Here is a 19,185-nt window from a genome sequence, read left to right as displayed (position 1 = left end):
TTGTAGTGATAATGGCAAGGAATAATGTGGGCATGTTTATGAGTATAAAAGGATATAAAGCATTATTTTATAAGTTGCAACAAAGAGTAATTGCCATATTATGATTCCTTGCACATACCAGCTGAAAGAATACAATCTATTCATCACTGACTGGAAAATGAGCTCATAATCCATACAGCTTTATTCCATCTGTAGCTTATATTTTTCATGATTATTTAGCAACTCTTCAAGAAGAAAAGAATTAGTGAACAATATTTTTTTACTCAGAGATTTATTTTAAAACTCAGAGATGCCAAAATATTCTCTACCAAAAAATGACACTATTTTTAATGACATTAATTTTTAATAGTGTAAAATCTGACACTAATAACAAATGAACATAGAAACCAATTTTAAAAGCATGTTCTCTTACAACTTGATATTTTAAATAGAAAAATTACAAACCTTTGAATTGTGTTAAATTCCTCCTCACAACTAAATGGAACTGATGGTATGAGAAACTGATAGCAAAGAAATCCACTTTTTAAAAGAAGCAGAAAAAAAAAACACTTCCTAATTTGCTGACTCCTAAAATACACTTTCAATGTGAAAGCCCTTTCTTTCACAATGGAAGTAGCCTGTGAGGGACATTTGGCCCAAGGGAATAGGCTCAGAAACACCCCTTCCCTGAGCAAATAGAAGAATTAACCAGTTAGAAAAGAAACAGTACAGAGGAGTCCAAATCGAATGAAGATGGCACAAGGATAAAAGTGGATTTGATTTGGTGGAGAAGCAGACTCAGAGTATTCATTGATTTCTCTTTGCATGATGGCCTATGAGTGATTTTTAAATTTTTTTCTAGAAGGCTCAGCATTTTTCTCACTTAAAAAGCTAACTGAAATTTTAAGCACAGGAGGGAATCAATGAACAGATTATGGAACCAGAAAACATGCAGAGTGTGGTGGGAAAGCTGCAGGAAAACTGCCATGAAAGGAGATAGAAGAAATTCAGAAAGCACACCGATAAAATGATAAACCTCAACAAATGTTCACCCGTCCTTCTGCTGCTCTGTCCAAAAGAACAAAGGCCTTTATAGGTCCTACGCACTGAAACCTGACCTAAATACGATGGCAAGGAAGCTAGAATATTGCAAGTCCAGTATATTAATATGTAGGCCTTCTACATCAAAGTGCTTACCAAAGGGATTTCAGCACTCTCCTAGCCCCACATGCCTGGCAGGATTATATTTTATGAATAAAAAATCAGAATATATAGTGCCCCAGATATGACTATACAACGAAGGACACTGCAGAAAATCTAAAATCTGGACTCTCCAGCTTGCAAAGTCAAATTTCTTACGCTGTATGTGCTAGTAGTAGCTACATCTTTGAAGCAAAGCAGATAAAGAGAAATTTAAGAATTCAGCACATTAATATTAGCTACTGAGCAAAATTTTAATCATTGAAGAGTTACAATGCCCTTGAGATTTTATTTGAATAGCATTCTTATCCTTTCTGCTGTGTCTCATTGCTTTCTTCAGAGATAAGAAGTGCTATAAAGGGTTCTTATAAAAGCTATTGTTATCCTTTCCTATGTCAATGGTTTATTTTACCCATCAAGCTATTGTGAATTCCTTGTTGAGAAATGCTGAAATCTGTGGTTACATAAATAACAGACAGATAAAAAGTATTATTAAGCAGTGTGCCAGGAGCTGTCATATATTTGTTTTAGCAATCCTAAAATCTAAACATTTATGCATTATATTTCTAAGAAGATATTACAGAAGAGAGGATAATATTTATATGGCAATTTGGAAATGGACAAATGCAGACTCAGGAGTCAGTTTAGCAGCAGCAATCTACCACTTTACAAATAAACAAATATATATATATATATATATATTCATATATATTCTAATGTATTCTAATATATATTCCAAATAGGGCCCAGATAAATTTAAAGAATTTAGAAAGACTTTGGAGCCTAGAAGTACATTTATGCTAATGCCACCAGCATGTCAGCAACATGTTCACCATGATGAAAATACATGAAGAAAGAAATTTTCAGTATTGTACCCTTGGAATTTGGGGGAGTTTAAGCTTAAATAAGCTATAACCTAAACATACTTTGGATGATCTACTATTCTGGTTTCCTCTACCTTGTTGACAAAATCATACTTAAAATAGCTATTAAATGAAAAGTCACCAAATTGGAAACCAGTAAGTATGACTTCTAGGGACCCCTGGGTAAAGAAAGATTCCTTGGTGTCTGCACCAGATGAATGTGAATTATAAAACCTGTCATAAAATGTGAAAATGTTACAAAACAAAATACTACATCATTTGGGAATAAAAATTAATAAAGCATGTAAAATCATTCCCTTTCATTACAAGGTTGTCTTTTTATTAGGAACACTTGAGTCTTTGCTAAGTCACAAGTCCTTAACCCTGAGATGACTAGATTACTAAATAAGTAACATCAGATTCTGTGGCTTATAATCAAAGATTCAGTTCTTCATTTAAATTTTAAGGGTTTTAAAAACATCCTAGCTAAAGAGAGGAAATAAAGCAAAAACAAACTCATGTCATTTCTCAAGAAAGACAATTTTCTTAAAGTATTACAAAGCATGAATTTATATAAAAAAATATTTTGTAACACAAAAGATGCTAATAAAAGCTCCTACACCATAAAGGAACATGACCATAACACAAGAGTTATAGAAAGTCATACTTATAAATTTTTAAAAAAATTTTATATAGAATCTCTTATACTTAGTATAATTGCAAGAAGAAATTATTTTTATGAAAAAAGAAAACTTGCTTCATTATTATCAAGTGACTTTGGGAAAATGACATAATTTCTCTGTGGAAGATTAAAGTTTCCCAAACTGACAAGAGTAACATTTCTGGTTTCACATGGTCTTTTAGAGCCTTACCACATTTCAATATGGGCTTCCCCAGTGGCTCAGCAGTAAATAATTGCCTGCAATGCAGGAGACAAGGGTTCAATGCCTGGGTTGGGACGATCCTGTGAAGGAGGAAATGTGAGCCCACTTCAGTATTCTTGCCTGGAAAAACCCATGAACACAAGAGCTTGGCATGCTGCAGTACATAGGGTCACAAAGAGTCAGACATGAATGAAGCTACTTTCTTCACATTATTTTCATCATGGTGAACATGCATGCCCTCAGTAAGAGTAGAAACCCATCCCACACCTCCTTGATGTTGGGTGTGCCTTTGTGCTGCTTCAGTGGATGTAATGTAATAGAAGTGGCATTGTGTGCCTTCCAACACTAAGTCACACGAGGTGACACTGCTTGGCCCTGCCTCGCTCTCTTGAGGAACACTTACTCTTCAGACCCAGCCACGATGACCAGTGAGGCAGACCTCACATGGCCTGTGAGGAAGACCAGGCCAAATGCAGAGACTGCCTGTAGATACCCAGTTAAAGTCTCAGTCAATAGCCATCATCCATGACCAGCCACGGGCAGGAAAAAGTCTTCAAATGATTTTGGCCCTAAGCCTTCAAATCACCCCAACTGACACTGAATGGAACAGAGCTGGGTACCTCTGTTAAACCCTACCTAAACTGCAGATCTGTGAACAAAATAAACAGGCTTGATTTTTTAAATCCAATATATTTTGGGTGATCTTTTTGTAGCAATACACATTCTCTAAGCCTCAGTTTCCCTTTCCCTATCTCCAAAGTGATAACACTGATCTCTAAAAATGTTTTGAGAACTAAATGAGATTATGCATGTTAGCATATAGCATGGTATTTGACACACAGAAGACACAGTAACTATTAACTTTAATGATTGGATCAGAAAGTAGATCATAAGGGAAAAAGCTGTATGAGAAGCAGGCAGGAACTTAAATGAATAGCCAGATAAAAGGAAGAAATATTTTCAATGAAAAACGTGGTGAAATACTAAAACAACAAAACTGACAGCATATAAAATGGAATGTTTGTTGTAAACTCACACACACACACACACACACACACACACACACACACAAATCTCCCAGAATACAAAGGAAAATGCAGAAAAATGACATGATTACAGAGAAGATGAAAGGATACAATGACGGTATAGCCAACTACTGTTCCTGAAAAGACTAGAGCAGATACATGAAAGCAAATATGTCCCTAAACACACACACACACACACACACACACACACACACACAGGAAAAATACAAAATGAAAGCTTTTTAAGCTAAAAAACTCCAATTCTGTAAACTCACAATTCCCCAAATAGAAGTAAAACTTAACTATTTGAAAATATACAGAGGTGATATCATGCATATCAGAGAAAAAGAAAAACCAGAAACTTTCAGGGAGAGGAAATGTTTACTTATAAGTGAAAAAATAAACCTGCTTCACAAACATTATTGATACAGGGAAACTACTGAGTATTTTAAAAGTTTTACTAGGATATGTGTGTATGTTCAGTCACTCAGTCGTGTCCAACTCTTTGCCACTCATGTACTGTAGCACGCCAGGCTCCTCTGTCCATGGAATTCTCCAGGCAAGAATACTGGGATGGGCTGTTATTTCCTACTCCATGGAATCTTCCTGACCCAGGGATCAAACCTGCGTCTCCTGCGTCTCCTCCATGGTGCCGCCTGGGAAGCCCTTCGTTCAGTTCAGTGCAGTCTCTCAGTCATGTCCAACTCTTTGCGACCACATGTATCGCAGCATGCCAGGCCTCCCTGTCCATCACCAACTCCCGGAGTTTACCCAAACTCATGTCCATCGAGTCAGTGATGCCATCCAGCCATCTCATCCGCTGTTGTCCCCTTCTCCTCCTACCCCCAATCCCTCCCAGCATCATGGTCTTTTCCAATGAGTCAACTCTTTGCATGAGGTGGCCAAAGTATTGGAGTTTCAGCTTCAGCATCAGTCCTTCCAATGAACACCTAGGACTTATCTTCTTTAGCATGGACTGGTTGGATCTCCTTGCAGTCCAAGGGACTCTCAAGAATCTTCTACAACATCACAGTTCAAAAGCATCAATTCTTCAGTGCTCAGCTTTCTTCACTGTCCAGCTCTCACACCCATACATGACTACTGGAAAAACCATAGCCTTGACTACATGGACCTTTGCTGGCAAAGTAATGTCTCTGCTTTTTAATTTGCTATCTAGGCTGGTCATAACTTTCCTTTCAAGGAGTAAATGTCTTTTAATTTCATGGCTGCAATCACCATCTGCAGTGATTTTGGAGCCCCAAAAATTAAAGTCTGACATTGTTTCCACTGCTTCCTCATCTATTTCCCATGAAGTGATGGGACCAGATGTCATGATCTTCGTTTTCTGAATGTTGAATTTTAAGCCAACTTTTTCACTATCCTCTTTCACTTTCATCAAGAGGATCTTTAGTTCCTCTTCACTTTCTGCCATAAGGGTGGTGTCATCTGCATATCTGAGGTTATTGATATTTTTCCTGGCAATCTTGATTCCAGCTTGTGCTTCCTCCAGCCCAGCGTTTCTCATGATGTACTCTGCATATAAGTTAAATAAGCAGTCTGACAATACACAGCCTTGATGTACTCCTTTTCCTATTTGGAACCAGTCTTTTGTTCCATGTCCAGTTCTAACTGTTGCTTCCTGACCTGCATATAGGTTTCTCAAGAGGCAGGTCAGGTGGTCTGGTATTCCCATCTCTTTCAGAATTTTCCACAGTTTTTATAATTCCATGAAATAAACTGCACACACTTAAGGCATACAATTTGATTAAGTTTTGACATATGTATGACATTAGAATGATCACCATCCTCAAGATAAAACATTCTTCATAAGTATGACTGATATGTTTTAAGACCCCCTAGTGGAGGCCTGAAATCACAGACAGTACCAAACTCTATACATGCCATGTTTTTTCTTACACATACATATATATGATAAAGTTTAATTTATAAATTAGGCTCAGTAAGAGATTAACAACAATGTGTGCACACGTGCTAAGTCACTAAAGTCGTGTCCGACTCTTTACAACTCTTTGGACTATAGTCTGCCAGGCTTGTCTCCATGGACTTCTCCAGGCAAAAATACTGGAGTGGGTTGTCATTTCCTACTCAAGGGAATCTTCCTGACCCAGAGATCAAACTTCCACCTCTTAAATCTCCTGAGCATTGGCAGGCGAGGACTTTTAACACTAGCACCACCTGGGAAGCCCAACAAACGAACACAGTTGATTGAAAGACAAGGAGATGCCAGGGATCAAACTCAGGGCCTTATGTATGCAAAGCATATACTCTATCACTGAGCTACATGTCCAGCCCTGTTTTCCCCTATACATACATACTTATGATAAAGTTTAATTCATAAATGAGGCACAGTAAGAGATTAACAATAATAATAAAATAGATCAATTATAGTTTAAGTTATGTGAATATGAGCTCTGTCTCAAAACACCGCATTGTACTCACCCTTCTTCCTGTGATGGCACGCAATGACAGAACACCTCCATAGTAAGATGAAGTGAATGAATGACACAGGCACTGTGACACAGCATTAGGCAACGGCTAACCTTCCACTACTGCGGGCAGGAATCCCTGGAAGAAATGGAGTAGCCATCATGGTCAACAAAAGAGTCCGAAATGCAGTACTTGGATCCAATCTCAAAAATGACAGAATGATCTCTGTTCATCTCCAAGGCAAACCATTCAATATCACAGTTATCCAAGTGTATGCCTCAACCAGTAATGCTGAAGAAGCTGAAGTTTAATGGTTTTATGAAGACCTACAATACCTTTTAGAACTAACACCCAAAAACAATATCCTTTTCATTATAGGGGACTGGAATGCAAAAGTAGGAAGTCAAGAAACACCTGGAGTAACAGGCAAATTTGGCCTTGGAATGCGGAATGAAGCAGGGCAAAGACTAATAGAGTTTTGCCAAGAAAATGCACTGGTCATAGCAAACACCCTCTTCCAACAACACAAGAGAAGACTCTACACATGGACATCACCAGATGGTCAACACCGAAATCAGATTGATTATATTCTTTGCAGCCAAAGATGGAGAAGCTCTATACAGTCAACAAAAATAAGACCAGGAGCTGACTGTAGCTCAGATCATGAACTCCTTATTGCCAAATTCAGACTTAAATTGAAGAAAGTAGGGAAAACCACTAGACCATTCAGGTATGCCCTAAATCAAATCCCTTATGATTATACAGTGGAAGTGAGAAATAGATTTAAGGGCCTAGATCTGATAGACAGAGTGCCTGATGAACTATGGATGGAGGTTTGTGACATTGTACAGGAGACAGGGATCAAGACCATCCCCATGGAAAAGAAATGCAAAAAAGCAAAATGGCTGTCTGGGGAGGCCTTACAAATAGCTGTGAAAAGAAGAGAGGCAAAAAGCAAAGGAGAAAAGGAAAGATATAAGCATCTGAATGCAGAGTTCCAGAGAAAAGCAAGAAGAGATAAGAAAGCTTTCTTCAGTGATCAATGCCAAGAAATAGAGGAAAACAACAGAATGGGAAACACTAGAGATCTCTTTAAGAAAATGAGAGATACCAAGGGAACATTTCATACAAAGATGGGCTTGATAAAGGACAGAAATGGTATGGACCTAACAGAAGCAGAAGATATTAAGAAGAGGTGGCAAGAATACACAGAACTATACAAAAAAGATCTTCATGACCCAGATAATCATGATGGTGTGATCACTAATCTAGAGCCAGACATCCTGGAATGTGAAGTCAAGTGGGCTTTAGAAAGCATCACTAGGAACAAAGCTGGTGGAGGTGATGGAGTTCCAGTTAGCTATTTCAAATCCTGAAAGATGATGCTGTGAAAGTGCTGTACTCAATATGCCAGCAATTTGGGAAAACTCAGCAGTGGCCACAGGACTGGAAAAGGTCAGTTTTCATTCCAATCCCAAAGAAAGGCAATGCCAAAGAATGTTCAAACTACCGCACAATTGCACTCATCTCACATGCTAATAAAGTAATGCTCAAAATTCTCCAAGCCAGGCTTCAGCAATACGTGAACCATGAACTTCCTGATGTTCAAGCTGGTTTTAGAAAAAGCAGAGGAACCAGAGATCAAATTGCCAACATCCGCTGGATCATGGTAAAAGCAAGAGAGTTCCAAAAACACATCTATTTCTGCTTTATTGACTATGGCAAAGCCTGTGACTGCATGGATCACAATCAACTGTGGAAAATTCTGAAAGACAGGGGAATACCAGACCACCTGACCTGCCTCTTAAGAAATCTGTATGCAGGTCAGGAAGCAACAGTCAGAACTGGACATGGAACAACAGACTGGTTCCAAATAGGAAAAGGAGTACGTCAAGGCTGTATATTGTCACTCTGCTTATTTAACTTATATGCAGAATACATCATGAGAAATGCTGGGCTGGAAGAAGTACAAGCTGGAATCAAGATTGCCGGGAGAAATATCAGTAACCTCAGATATGCAGATGGCACCACCCTTATGGCAGAAAGTGAAGAGGAACTAAAAAGCCTCTTGATGAAAGTGAAAAAGGAGAGTGAAAAGTAGGCTTAAAGCTCAACATTCAGAAAACAGAGATCATGGCAGCTGGTCCCATCACTTCATGGGAAACAGATGGGAAAACAGTGTCAGACTTTATTTTTTGGGCTCCAAAATCACTGCAGATGGTGACTGCAGCCATGAAATTAAAAGACGCTTACTCCTTGGAAGAAAAGTTATGACCAACCTGGATAGCATATTCAAAAGCAGAGGCATTACTTTGCCAACAAAGGTCCATCTAGTCAAGGCTATGGTTTTTCCTGTGGTCATGTATGGATGTGAGAGTTGGACTGTGAAGAAGGCTGGGTGCCACAGAATTGATGCTTTTGAACTGTGGTGTTGGAGAAGACTCTTGAGAGTCCCTTGGACCGCAAGGAGATCCAACCAGTCCATTCTGAAGGAGATCAGCCCTGGGATTTCTTTGGAAGGAATGATGCTGAAGCTGAAACTGCAGTACTTTGGCCACCTCATGTGAAGAGTTGACTCATTGGAAAAGACTCTGATGCTGGGAGGGATTGGGGGCAGGAGGAAAAGGGAACGACAGAGGATGAGATGGCTGGATGGCATCACTGACTCGATGGACGTCAGTCTGAGTGAACTCCGGGAGTTGGTGATGGTCAGGGAGGCCTGGCGTGCTGCAGTTCATGGGGTCGCAAAGAGTCAGACATGACTGAGTGACTGAACTAAACCTTCTGACAATATAATGTCAATGGTTGGCGAATCCAGGCAGGATGAAGAAGGACAATGTGAGAATCCATCACACTCAGAAAAACATACAATAAAGAACTTATGAATTTTTATTTCTGAAATTTTCCATATTTTGGGACCACAGTTGACCACAAGCAAGAGCAGACAAACATACACACATGCCTTATTTTATTGCTTACTTTCAAACTTTTCTCCTTATCACTACTTTGACCAATTTGATGACTATAATGAGCATTTTTTTTGTTTTTTTTGTCTCTGGTCCTTCGGGCGTTTTTAAGATTCTTGGATCTGGGGCATTATAGTTTTCAATAAGAATGAGGGGTTTTTGAGTCATTACTTTCTCACTTTCTTTGTCCCCCACCTTCTCACCAATTTCAGATATATTAGACTGCTGAGAGTTATTTCACTACTTAATGGTGCTTGGTTCAGTATATAAGTTCTTTTATGTTTCTTTTATTTATAATCATTTTACCCATAATTTACATACCATAAAATTCATTCTTTTAAACTGCATGATAGTTTTTAGTACATTCACAAAGCTGTGCAAACATCACCACTATCTAATTCCAGACATTTTTATCACCCCCAAAAGAAACCATATCCTTCAGTAGTCATTCTCCACTCCACCCTGTCCCTGCCCCTGCCAAACACTAGTGTACTTTCTGTTTCCATGGATTTGCCTAATACACACATTTTACATAATGGAAACATACATTAAATGGCCTTTATATCTGGCCTTCTTTGCTTAGCATGTGTTTAAGACTCATTCATCTTGTAGCCTTTATTGGTACTTATTATTATTAAATGATCCATTGTATTTAACAATTTAAGTAAAAAAGGGGACAACACAGGATGAAATAGTTGGATGGCATCACAGACTCGATGGACATGAGTTTGAGCAAGCTCTGGGAGTTGATGACGGACAGGGAAGCCTGGCGTGCTGCAGTCCATGGGATTGAAAAGAGTTGGACATGACTGAGTGACTGAACTGAATGGATATATTTTTTTGCTTATTCTTTCATCAGTTGATGGACATTTGAATTGTTTCCTTTTTTTTTTACTATTATGAATAACGCTACTATGAACATTTGTGTACAAGCTTTTGTTTGTAAACATATGTTTCATTTCTCTTAGGTGTATACCTAGGAATAGAATTACTGGTCTGTGGTAACTATGTTTAACCTTCCGATGAAATGTCAAGCTGTTGTCCCAAGCAGCTGCACCATTTTACATTTTCACCAGCAGTGTATGATGGTTCTAACTTTTACTGCCTCCTCACTAAAATGTGTTACTGCATTTGTTATTATAGCTATTCTAGCAACTTAGCGACCAAACAATAGCAGCAGCAGCAGTGGATACAAAATGGTAACACATTGTGGGTTTTTATTTAAATTTTTGTGATGGTTAATGATGCTGAATATCTTTATCTTCTTTGAAAAAAATGTCTATTCAGATCCATTTAAAAATTAGTTTGTCTTTCTATTATGTTGTAGTAGTTCTTTATATATTCTAATTCCAGTCTTTATCAGATATGCAATTTGCAAACTCTTGAATTGTCTTTTCACTTTATTGATGGCATCCTTTTAAGTACAGAAGTTTTAATTTTGATGAAGTCCAATCTTATTTCTCCTTTTGTCCACTTATATGTGGGTCACACCTAAAATTCATGAACTTAACCCAAGATCATAAAATTTACTTTTATATTTTTATCTCTATATAAATGGCAAAAGTTACATTTAAAAACTTTAATTTCCCAATAAAATCTACCAAAATCTAGAGTATGTATCATACATCAGTTCAGTTCAGTTCAGTTCAGTCGCTCAGTTGTGTCCGACTCTTTGCAACCCCATGAATTGCAACACGCCAGGCCTCCCTGTTCATCACCAACTCCCGGAGTTCACTCAGACTCACATCCTTCGAGTCAGTGATGCCATCCAGCCATCTCATCCTCTGTCGTCCCCTTTTCCTCCTGCCCCCAATCCCTCCCAGCATCCGAGTCTTTTCCAATGAGTCAACTCTTCACATGAGGTGGCCAAAGTACTGGAGTTTCAGCTTTAGCATCATTCCTTCCAACCCAGGACTGATCTCCTTCAGAATGGACTGGTTGGATCTCCTTGCAGTCCAAGGGACTCTCAAGAGTCTTCTCCAACACCACAGTTCAAAAGTTCATCAATTCTGTGGCACCCAGCCTTCTTCACAGTCCAACTCTCACATCCATACATGACCACAGGAAAAACCATAGCATTGACTAGATGGACCTTTGTTGGCAAAGTAATGTCTCTGCTTTTGCATATACTATCCAGGTTGGTCATAACTTTTCTTCCAAGGAGTAAGCGTCTTTTAATTTCATGGCTGCAGTCACCATCTGCAGTGATCTTGGAGCCCCAAAAAATAAAGTCTGACACTGTTTCCATTGTTTCCCCATCTATACATAATGATGAGATATCGGAAACTTTCCCCTGAGACTGGGAATGAGAAAGGATGTTCACTGGTATCACTTCTGTTAAATATTGTCCTGAAGGTTTTAGCCAGTTCAATAAAGCAAGAAAAACAAATAAAACACATATAAAAGAATCAGAAACAAAAAAATAAAACTGTCATTATTTTCAGATGGCATGACTGTGTATGGATGAAAACCAAAATAATACAGAAGTAATTACAATTAACAAATGCATTTGGTAAACTCATTTTATATATGGCTATCACAAAGCAATCTATTGTATTTTCTATATGCCATAAATAAGCAATTTGGAATTTTAAAATGTTAACATTTCTAACAGCAAGAGAAACATTAAATATCTGGGAATAAATCTAATTAAAGAAGTCCAAAACCTTACACAGCAATGTAGTATTGCTGCTGCTGCTGCTGCTGCTGCTGCTGCTGCTGCTAAGTCGTGTCCGGCTCTGTGCGACCCCGTAGACAGCAGCCCACCAGGCTCCCCCATTCCTGGGATTCTCCAGGCAAGAACAATGGAGTGGGTTGCCATTTCCTTCTCCAATGCATGAAAGTGAAAAGTGAAAGTGAAGTCGCTCAGTCGTGTCTGACTCTTAGTGACCCCATGGACTGCAGCCTACCAGGCTCCTCCTCCCATGGGATTTTCCAGGCAAGAGTACTAGAATGGGGTGCCATTGCCTTCTCCAGCAACGTAGTATTAAGAGAAAGTAAATAAGACCTTTAAAATGGAGAAATACACCATGAGAATGGACTGCATTAATCAATAATGTAAATATGTCAGGATTCCCCATACATTCAGTAGAATACTAACCAAAATTCCATGAAGTTCCTGATGGAAATTGATAAGCTGATTCTACAATTTATATGGAAAACAAAAGAGCAAAAATAACCAAGAAAATGGTGAGGAAGAGGAGAAGTAGGAGCCTACACTCTCTGATATCAAAACATGGTAAAACTATAGTAATGAAGACATTAAAATAATGTTGCCAGGACAGGCATAGACCAATGGAACTGAACAGAGATTCTGTAAAGAGGCACACACACATACTTGACTGCTACACTTTTCATGAGGTTTGCACTATAGAGGCATAGACAAAGGACAGTCTTTACAATAAATGAACCCAATCAATTGATTATCCTTGGTGGGAAAAGATGGAATTGGTCCTCTACCTTATGCTCTACACAGAAGTCAGTTTTAGGGGACTTGTAAATTTAAATGTGAAAAGTAAATCAAAAAAGCTACCAGCAGATTAAAGAATATCTTCATGAACATTTGGGGCAAAAATGTCTTTAACACTAAACAAGAAGAAAAAAATCATAACATGGATTAAATTAGGGATCTATACATCAAAAAACATTAGCAACACACACAACAAACTCAGGGTTAAGATTCTTATTAAGTAAATGCCTCTTAAAAATAAATAATAAAAGATAAAAATTTAACAGTCCACCCAAAAATTGACTTAAAAAAAAAAGACAATCTCTATGAGATTATGTATAGTCAATGAACATACTAAAGTGTGTTCAATCTCACTAGAGAATAAAGATAAAGAGAAGTAAGATTTTTAACGTAGTAGATTGGTAAAGATGAAAATAAGAAACATTAAATTTTATATTAGCCAAGATTTGTACACTTTCATAAACTTATGTAGGAAATTAAATTGGTAAGTTTCCAGAAACTGCCAATTACCACAAAATCCCTAAAAATATATCTATTCTTTGACCAAGAATTCCACTTTTAGAAATTTATCCTAGAGAAAAAGCTGAACAACTTTGCAAAAATAGATTTCATCACTGCAATGCTTGTATAATAAGAAATTAGTAGATAAAAGTCTAACAATAGGATATTGGTAAAATATGTTATGGTAATCCACAGACAAAGACACCATGTCATAATTATAAATAATGATGTGGATCAAGGATCACCACTTAAGATGACCACAGGGGCAAGATGTAACATAAATGAGTGAAGAGACTCTTTGGCAGACTTAGACAGCATGTGCCCCTTTTGAAGAGGGCAACTCCAATTAATTGATGCCAAGTAAGAAGTGGGGGAGTGTCTAGTGTTGTCAGTATAGCCAATATTTTAAGTGAAGTAAAAAACTGAAATTTTTATGTGAAATCTCCTCATGTTTAAAAGTTGTCTATTGTTTAAAAAATTTTTGAAAAAGATTCAGTGACCAAATAAAATATGTCATGTATGGACTGTTTCCAATTCAAAGGCTGACAGTACCAATGTACATGCATATTGTTGGTACCAAAAGATATTTAAGATGTATTGCTTTTATTGCTATAAAAAGCCTGTTACAAAACAGCTTCTATAATATGATCTCATTTTTTCTAAAATGGAAAGTATATTTATACACATAAAGTAATGCTAAACAGTGTCTAAGGGGTATAAGTGGTATAAATCTAAAGGTATATTGGAAGAATTTTATTTTTTATACATTTCTCTATTTTTACATTTTTATATTGATCATTAATATTTTAATGTAAGAAAGCAGCGTGAAGTTTTTTTCATTTGTGATTATAAAGGAAAGAGGTAATAGTTTAGTTTAAATTTTTGAGAATTAAATTATCAAAATCACTGAGTATATATTCTTGCACATAAAATCAAACAGACCAGAATTGCAAGTCAGTTCTTCCATTTAATGTATCAGTGGCCTTGGGCTTTCTCACCTATAAAATGTCAATGATAATACCTACCATCTCTACCTCAGATCTCCTGGGTAATGTAAAAATTAACAAACAAAAACAGAATTAATATCTTCCACACGGCCTTCCTAGCATCCCCAAAATGTAAGTGGAGAGAAGGGGGTTTTTTTCTACCGCTATTCAAGTTTGGAAAGAAAACAGACCCTTGTAGAACACAATAATGAAAAAAGGTTGGTATATTCATTTCTGTTATTCCGTCAAGAGGTAAGACCTCTTCCCTTGCAACTGCCTGCCCCACATGGCACTCCCTGTCTACCAGAGATACCCAACACAATGGAGAAGAGTGTGGCTGCCAACAGAAGTAGCATTAGATGAGGCAGAGTGGCATCATGTTCTCAAGAATATCTGGGTAGAGCCTAAGTGTGTGTGGAGCCTCAGGACACACGGAATAAACTGGGGAAGCCACTCTGAAGATTGGATTTGACCCTAAAATAAATACATGAATAAATATCCTTTGAAAGTCTGCCACCCTTTAGCTTGTCTTCTTGTCTCTCTGGTGAAGGCATGGATTTTTCCACGAGGAATTCAGGGATGTGAAGCAGTCCACAGGTGAAACCAACCAATTGGCTGATATCAGGAAGGTTTTGTTCCTATCTATATCACCTATTTTTCATCATAAAGGACTTTGATGATGTTCCACTATTTCTTGTAACTACCATGCAGCGTTAAGTATTTTTTACAATGGAGGGTAAGGACACTTTTTCTGGTTACTGTATACCATTGGAAACCTACCTTCAAACGAGCTTGTGTGCTTTCTAAGCACCCAGTTTTAAACCTAGAGAGAAATATCATCATATCTGGTCCATGGACATATATTCTGTAAGATATTTCTGATATAATAACTTATTTTCATTATCGCTCCTTTTTCAATTAATTTCCAATAAAAGAGAACAATAAAAGTGTTGTTTTATATCTTTACTCTCTCAGTAATGTGCAACATAAACATAATAGTGTTAAGAAGTCAGAAATAACTTAACACAGTAGCCATAGAAGATGTTTATATTTGCAAAATTTCAACAGTGATCTTCCCTAACGTCCCCCAAATTAGCATATTTGTTAACCAAATTAATTAAGAAGCTTTTCAAAATAAAAGCAATGTTTTAAATAAATAAATTTTCATAACCATAGAACATTTAGTTCTGTTGGAGGTAACAAACATATTATACTCAAGTACTTTATGAAGATATTAGGATAAAAATTATCTGGATGCAATTATAAATGTACCCAAATTAGTCATTTGCTTTTTTGGCGTGTATGTTTTTCTGCATGTGTTAAAATTATGTAATAAATTTTTGTAATCAGTTAGTCCTTAAATCATCACAATGTTATCTGATGCACAGAATTTATATCATCTCAAGATGATGATATGATATTGTTTGGACAATGTCTTTAAATTTAGTACTATAAATTAAATGCAATGAAAGCCAAGACCTCCTCTCTGCCCATGTTTGTTGGAGAAAATGAACGCTAGATCCCCAGTTTGGAAGAATGAGACATTCTTAGAAATCTCAACCTTGGAATTTCATAACTGAATATTGTTGTCACATCAAAATTCTAATCTCAACAGAGTTTTCACTGTGTTTCAGAGTGGGTGGGTATAAATTCACTTATGATCAGCTTTTCCAATGAAGTCACATCTGTTTAGTAAACTACAAAAAGCTTTCTAAAACTTGATTTTATTTAATAAATATTTTAAAGAGTTCACTAACTGATCCTCCAGAAATTCTGATCAATTGTTTAGCTTTCATTCACTTTTATTTCTACTGTGATTCTTAGGAATTTGTCTAGTCTATATTTAATCTATTAAAATATCTACGCATTGGTAACTTTGGCTTCCTTCCACAATAAGCTATGTTAAGATGTCTAAATTAAATGACAAAGGTAGAGAAGTAAAAATTAAACACAGCAACAGGTTATAGTAAGTGCTCTTTAGAATTTCAGATTAACAAATTTGTCCCAAAATGATAACTAATAACTTACCAAATGAATAATGCAACACAGAATAGATTTTAACAGAATCTCAATCTCCCTCTTCCCTTCCCATCTATCTCTGTCAATCTTTCTTTTTGGCTCTCTATCTATCTCTCTATCTCTGTCTCTCACTCTCTCACACACATACACACATACACACACTTCCACCCACATCCATACATGAGTGTGTACACAAACTCAGAATTTTAAAACACTGCTACCAGAGGTTTTAACTTAGATAAATTAACTACATTAAAATACTGACGCTGTGAAAATATCTGTTTATGTCCAATATCCCATAGAGGGCATCTTCTTGTGAACTTCTAAAAATCTTAAAGAAAGCAAATCAGAAGGGAAAACCAGAGTCCTTGGCAGGAAGTCTAGGTGAAGGCATTGCTGCCGCTCGGGGTCACAGCTTCCCATTGTCCTCACAGCTCTCCTTCTCCTCTATGGCCTCCAGGCTGCGCTTACTCTTCACCTCAGCACCACTGCTGGGGGCTTTACTGAGGCCGCAAGACAAGCATGCCAGCTGGATCTGCTTCATGTTTTCTATGGCTTCATTCTTGGCGTTCTTCAATAGGTCTCCCTGGCCCTACAAACAAGCAGAAATAAACATCAAAGAAAAAAGTTACAGGCCAGGAAGATCCTGAGTGACATCATCCTATACGCTTCCTGCTATTGCTCAGCGAGGAGCAGACTCGGACTTGAGAGCCCACTTTTGCCAGGTTTAGGCCGCATTCTTTTCTTGCATTATTGAGGGTCTTTGTAATTTAACTCAAGGACCTCAACCTGAGCTTTCACCATTGGTTCTGTGATTGCCGGCAGCCCCCTTGAGATTCCTGTGGGAGGAAACACCCTCCTCTGAATGTACCGAGGACACTCGACCTTTCCATCACCAGGGTTTGAGACTTTACACATTGCTACATCTCCTGTCCCACCCGGCCCAGGATTCCTAAGCTTGGGAGAAAACAAGGAAAGAAGCTCTTCCTCAAAGAACCAAAAATTAAATCAGCTCCTTAGTGTACAAGGGCTTACAAAGCAAAATATCTTTCATAAAGTAAATCACACACCCTTATGCTTGGTGAGATGCTGTTTTATTTTTATTTATTTTTTAATACATTGCATCGTCACTGCAGTTTGCAGTCTGATAAGTTACAGGTTACCCACATTCCTTCTATCCCTTCCATTTCGTCAAAACAATGTTCCCATCTCATTGATGGAGGAGAGGCTCTGGAGGCTTAGTGTGTCAATTAAAACAAAAAAGCAAACAAGGATCACAGGGAATCATCCATTGTCAGTTACATCAGAGCCTGAGTGATCTTTTTCCATTATCTTTTTTTTTTTTAGTTCATTGTTGTGATGATCAACTATGTATGCCGACACTGGCCCAGGGGGCTGAAGTAAGTATGGGGAAGCCAGAACACATCTCTACAGGTACAGACAAAAGAGGAAGCAGTTCTGTCTCCTAGCTTCATTCTCACGACAATGCATGAGAGTATGACCTTGAAACTGGAGGTTATACGAGCTGCTGGAGAGTTTCTCTATAAAGCAGAGACTTTGAGAAAAAGAATAAATGAGAAAAGTCATCTATTTTATGCATGATATGCTGTTTGCTTTCTTTAATTTGATGAAGGCTTTCACCTCAGGGTATATGAGAAAGCTTGTATTTTAAATGCTTTGGAATATTTCCTCAAAATCTGTACAAGCACTTGCCAGTTCCACCTTATGTCATAATAGCTCAATCCTTCAAACAACACTTTTAAACACAGGATGAGTAAGTAAGGCGTTGCCTAATATTTTTGTTATGGTGTGCCCTGTGTGCTAAGTAAATTCAGTCGTGTCTGACTTTGTGCGACCCAATGGACTGTAGACTGCCAGGCTCCTCGATCCATGGGATTCTCCAGGCAAGCATATGGAGTGGGTTGTCATACCCTCCTCCAGGGGATCTTTCCATCCCAGGGACCAAACCTGCATCTCTTATGTCTCCTGCATTGGCAGGCAGGTTCTTTACCACTACCACCACCTGGGAAGCCTACCGTATTTCACACACCACACTTAGAATTTAGACTAAGACTAGACTAGAGACTGAACACACTCTAGGATATAGAGGGACTTTCAAAGGGAAAAATATGCACTACACCAGCAGAACTTGGGAAGTATAGACAATAATAAGCTCCCTCTGAAAGTTAAAAAGAAGGTCATATCCACCTTGAAAATGCAGTCCTTAAGCAATAATAATAACATACAAAGTGCTTGCTCTCTGTGGTCATCTTTCTTCATGCTTTATATATGTTCATTATTCAATTGTCACAACATCCCCACAAAATATGCATTTTTCTTATTTTAAGTTTAGAGTGAAAAAACAAACAGAGGCCCAGAATGGTCCTCATTCCCAGAGTCACACAGCTGCTAAGTGGTAGAGCTGGGGTTGAAATAAAGTCTTGCAGTTGACTCCAGAGTCTGTAGTCTTAACCACTACAGATGATATGGCATCTCTTCAAGGCAAGTTGTGCACTCTACAAAGCACATTAAAGCCTCCCAGTCATCGTTACCCTTGGAAACAAGATAGATAAAAAGACAATCATTGCCCAGGTGGCACAGAACTTAGAGATGGGATCTACAGTCAGGAAGATGAGATGCACCAAGGTATGTTGGCAGGGACGAAAGTCAGAGGATCTTAGTTGTGCTTTTAGCTCCAACAATTTCTCCCTATGCCATTTATCTCTTGTAAAAATGATAAAAACATTCTTCTGCCTTCCTCAGAGTTTTAAAGATTAAAGAAAGTATGTTGAAAAGCTGTTTGTGATTTAAATAATCACAAGTAAATATGCTATTAGGTGATATG

General features: G+C 37.7%; 1 protein-coding gene and 1 long non-coding RNA gene across 3 annotated transcripts in view; both read right to left on the bottom strand.

The window, feature by feature from the left end:
• The window catches only part of LOC138434082 (uncharacterized), a 76,752-nt gene extending 64,555 nt beyond the window's left edge, over positions 1-12,197 (bottom strand). Inside the window, exons 1-2 of the long non-coding RNA XR_011254639.1 lie at positions 12,037-12,197; positions 6,412-6,537 (exon numbers count right to left, since the gene is read on the bottom strand). This is a non-coding gene — a long non-coding RNA (uncharacterized lncRNA). The remainder of the gene's footprint in view (positions 1-6,411; positions 6,538-12,036) is intronic.
• A 3,072-nt stretch (positions 12,198-15,269) lies between these two features.
• The window catches only part of PLCL1 (phospholipase C like 1 (inactive)), a 370,849-nt gene continuing 366,933 nt past the window's right edge, over positions 15,270-19,185 (bottom strand). For both annotated transcript variants that reach the window (XM_069577931.1, XM_069577932.1), the window contains one exon: positions 15,270-16,932. In XM_069577931.1, the coding sequence (XP_069434032.1) occupies positions 16,750-16,932 (183 nt within the window). In that variant the 3' untranslated portion in view covers positions 15,270-16,749. The remainder of the gene's footprint in view (positions 16,933-19,185) is intronic.

Source organism: Ovis canadensis, chromosome 2 (genome assembly GCF_042477335.2).
Source record: "Ovis canadensis isolate MfBH-ARS-UI-01 breed Bighorn chromosome 2, ARS-UI_OviCan_v2, whole genome shotgun sequence".
In the NCBI taxonomy this organism is placed as follows: Eukaryota; Metazoa; Chordata; class Mammalia; order Artiodactyla; family Bovidae; genus Ovis; species Ovis canadensis.
The sequence above is the reverse complement of the archived record's forward strand: the minus strand, read 5'-3'. Positions and strand labels throughout refer to the sequence as shown.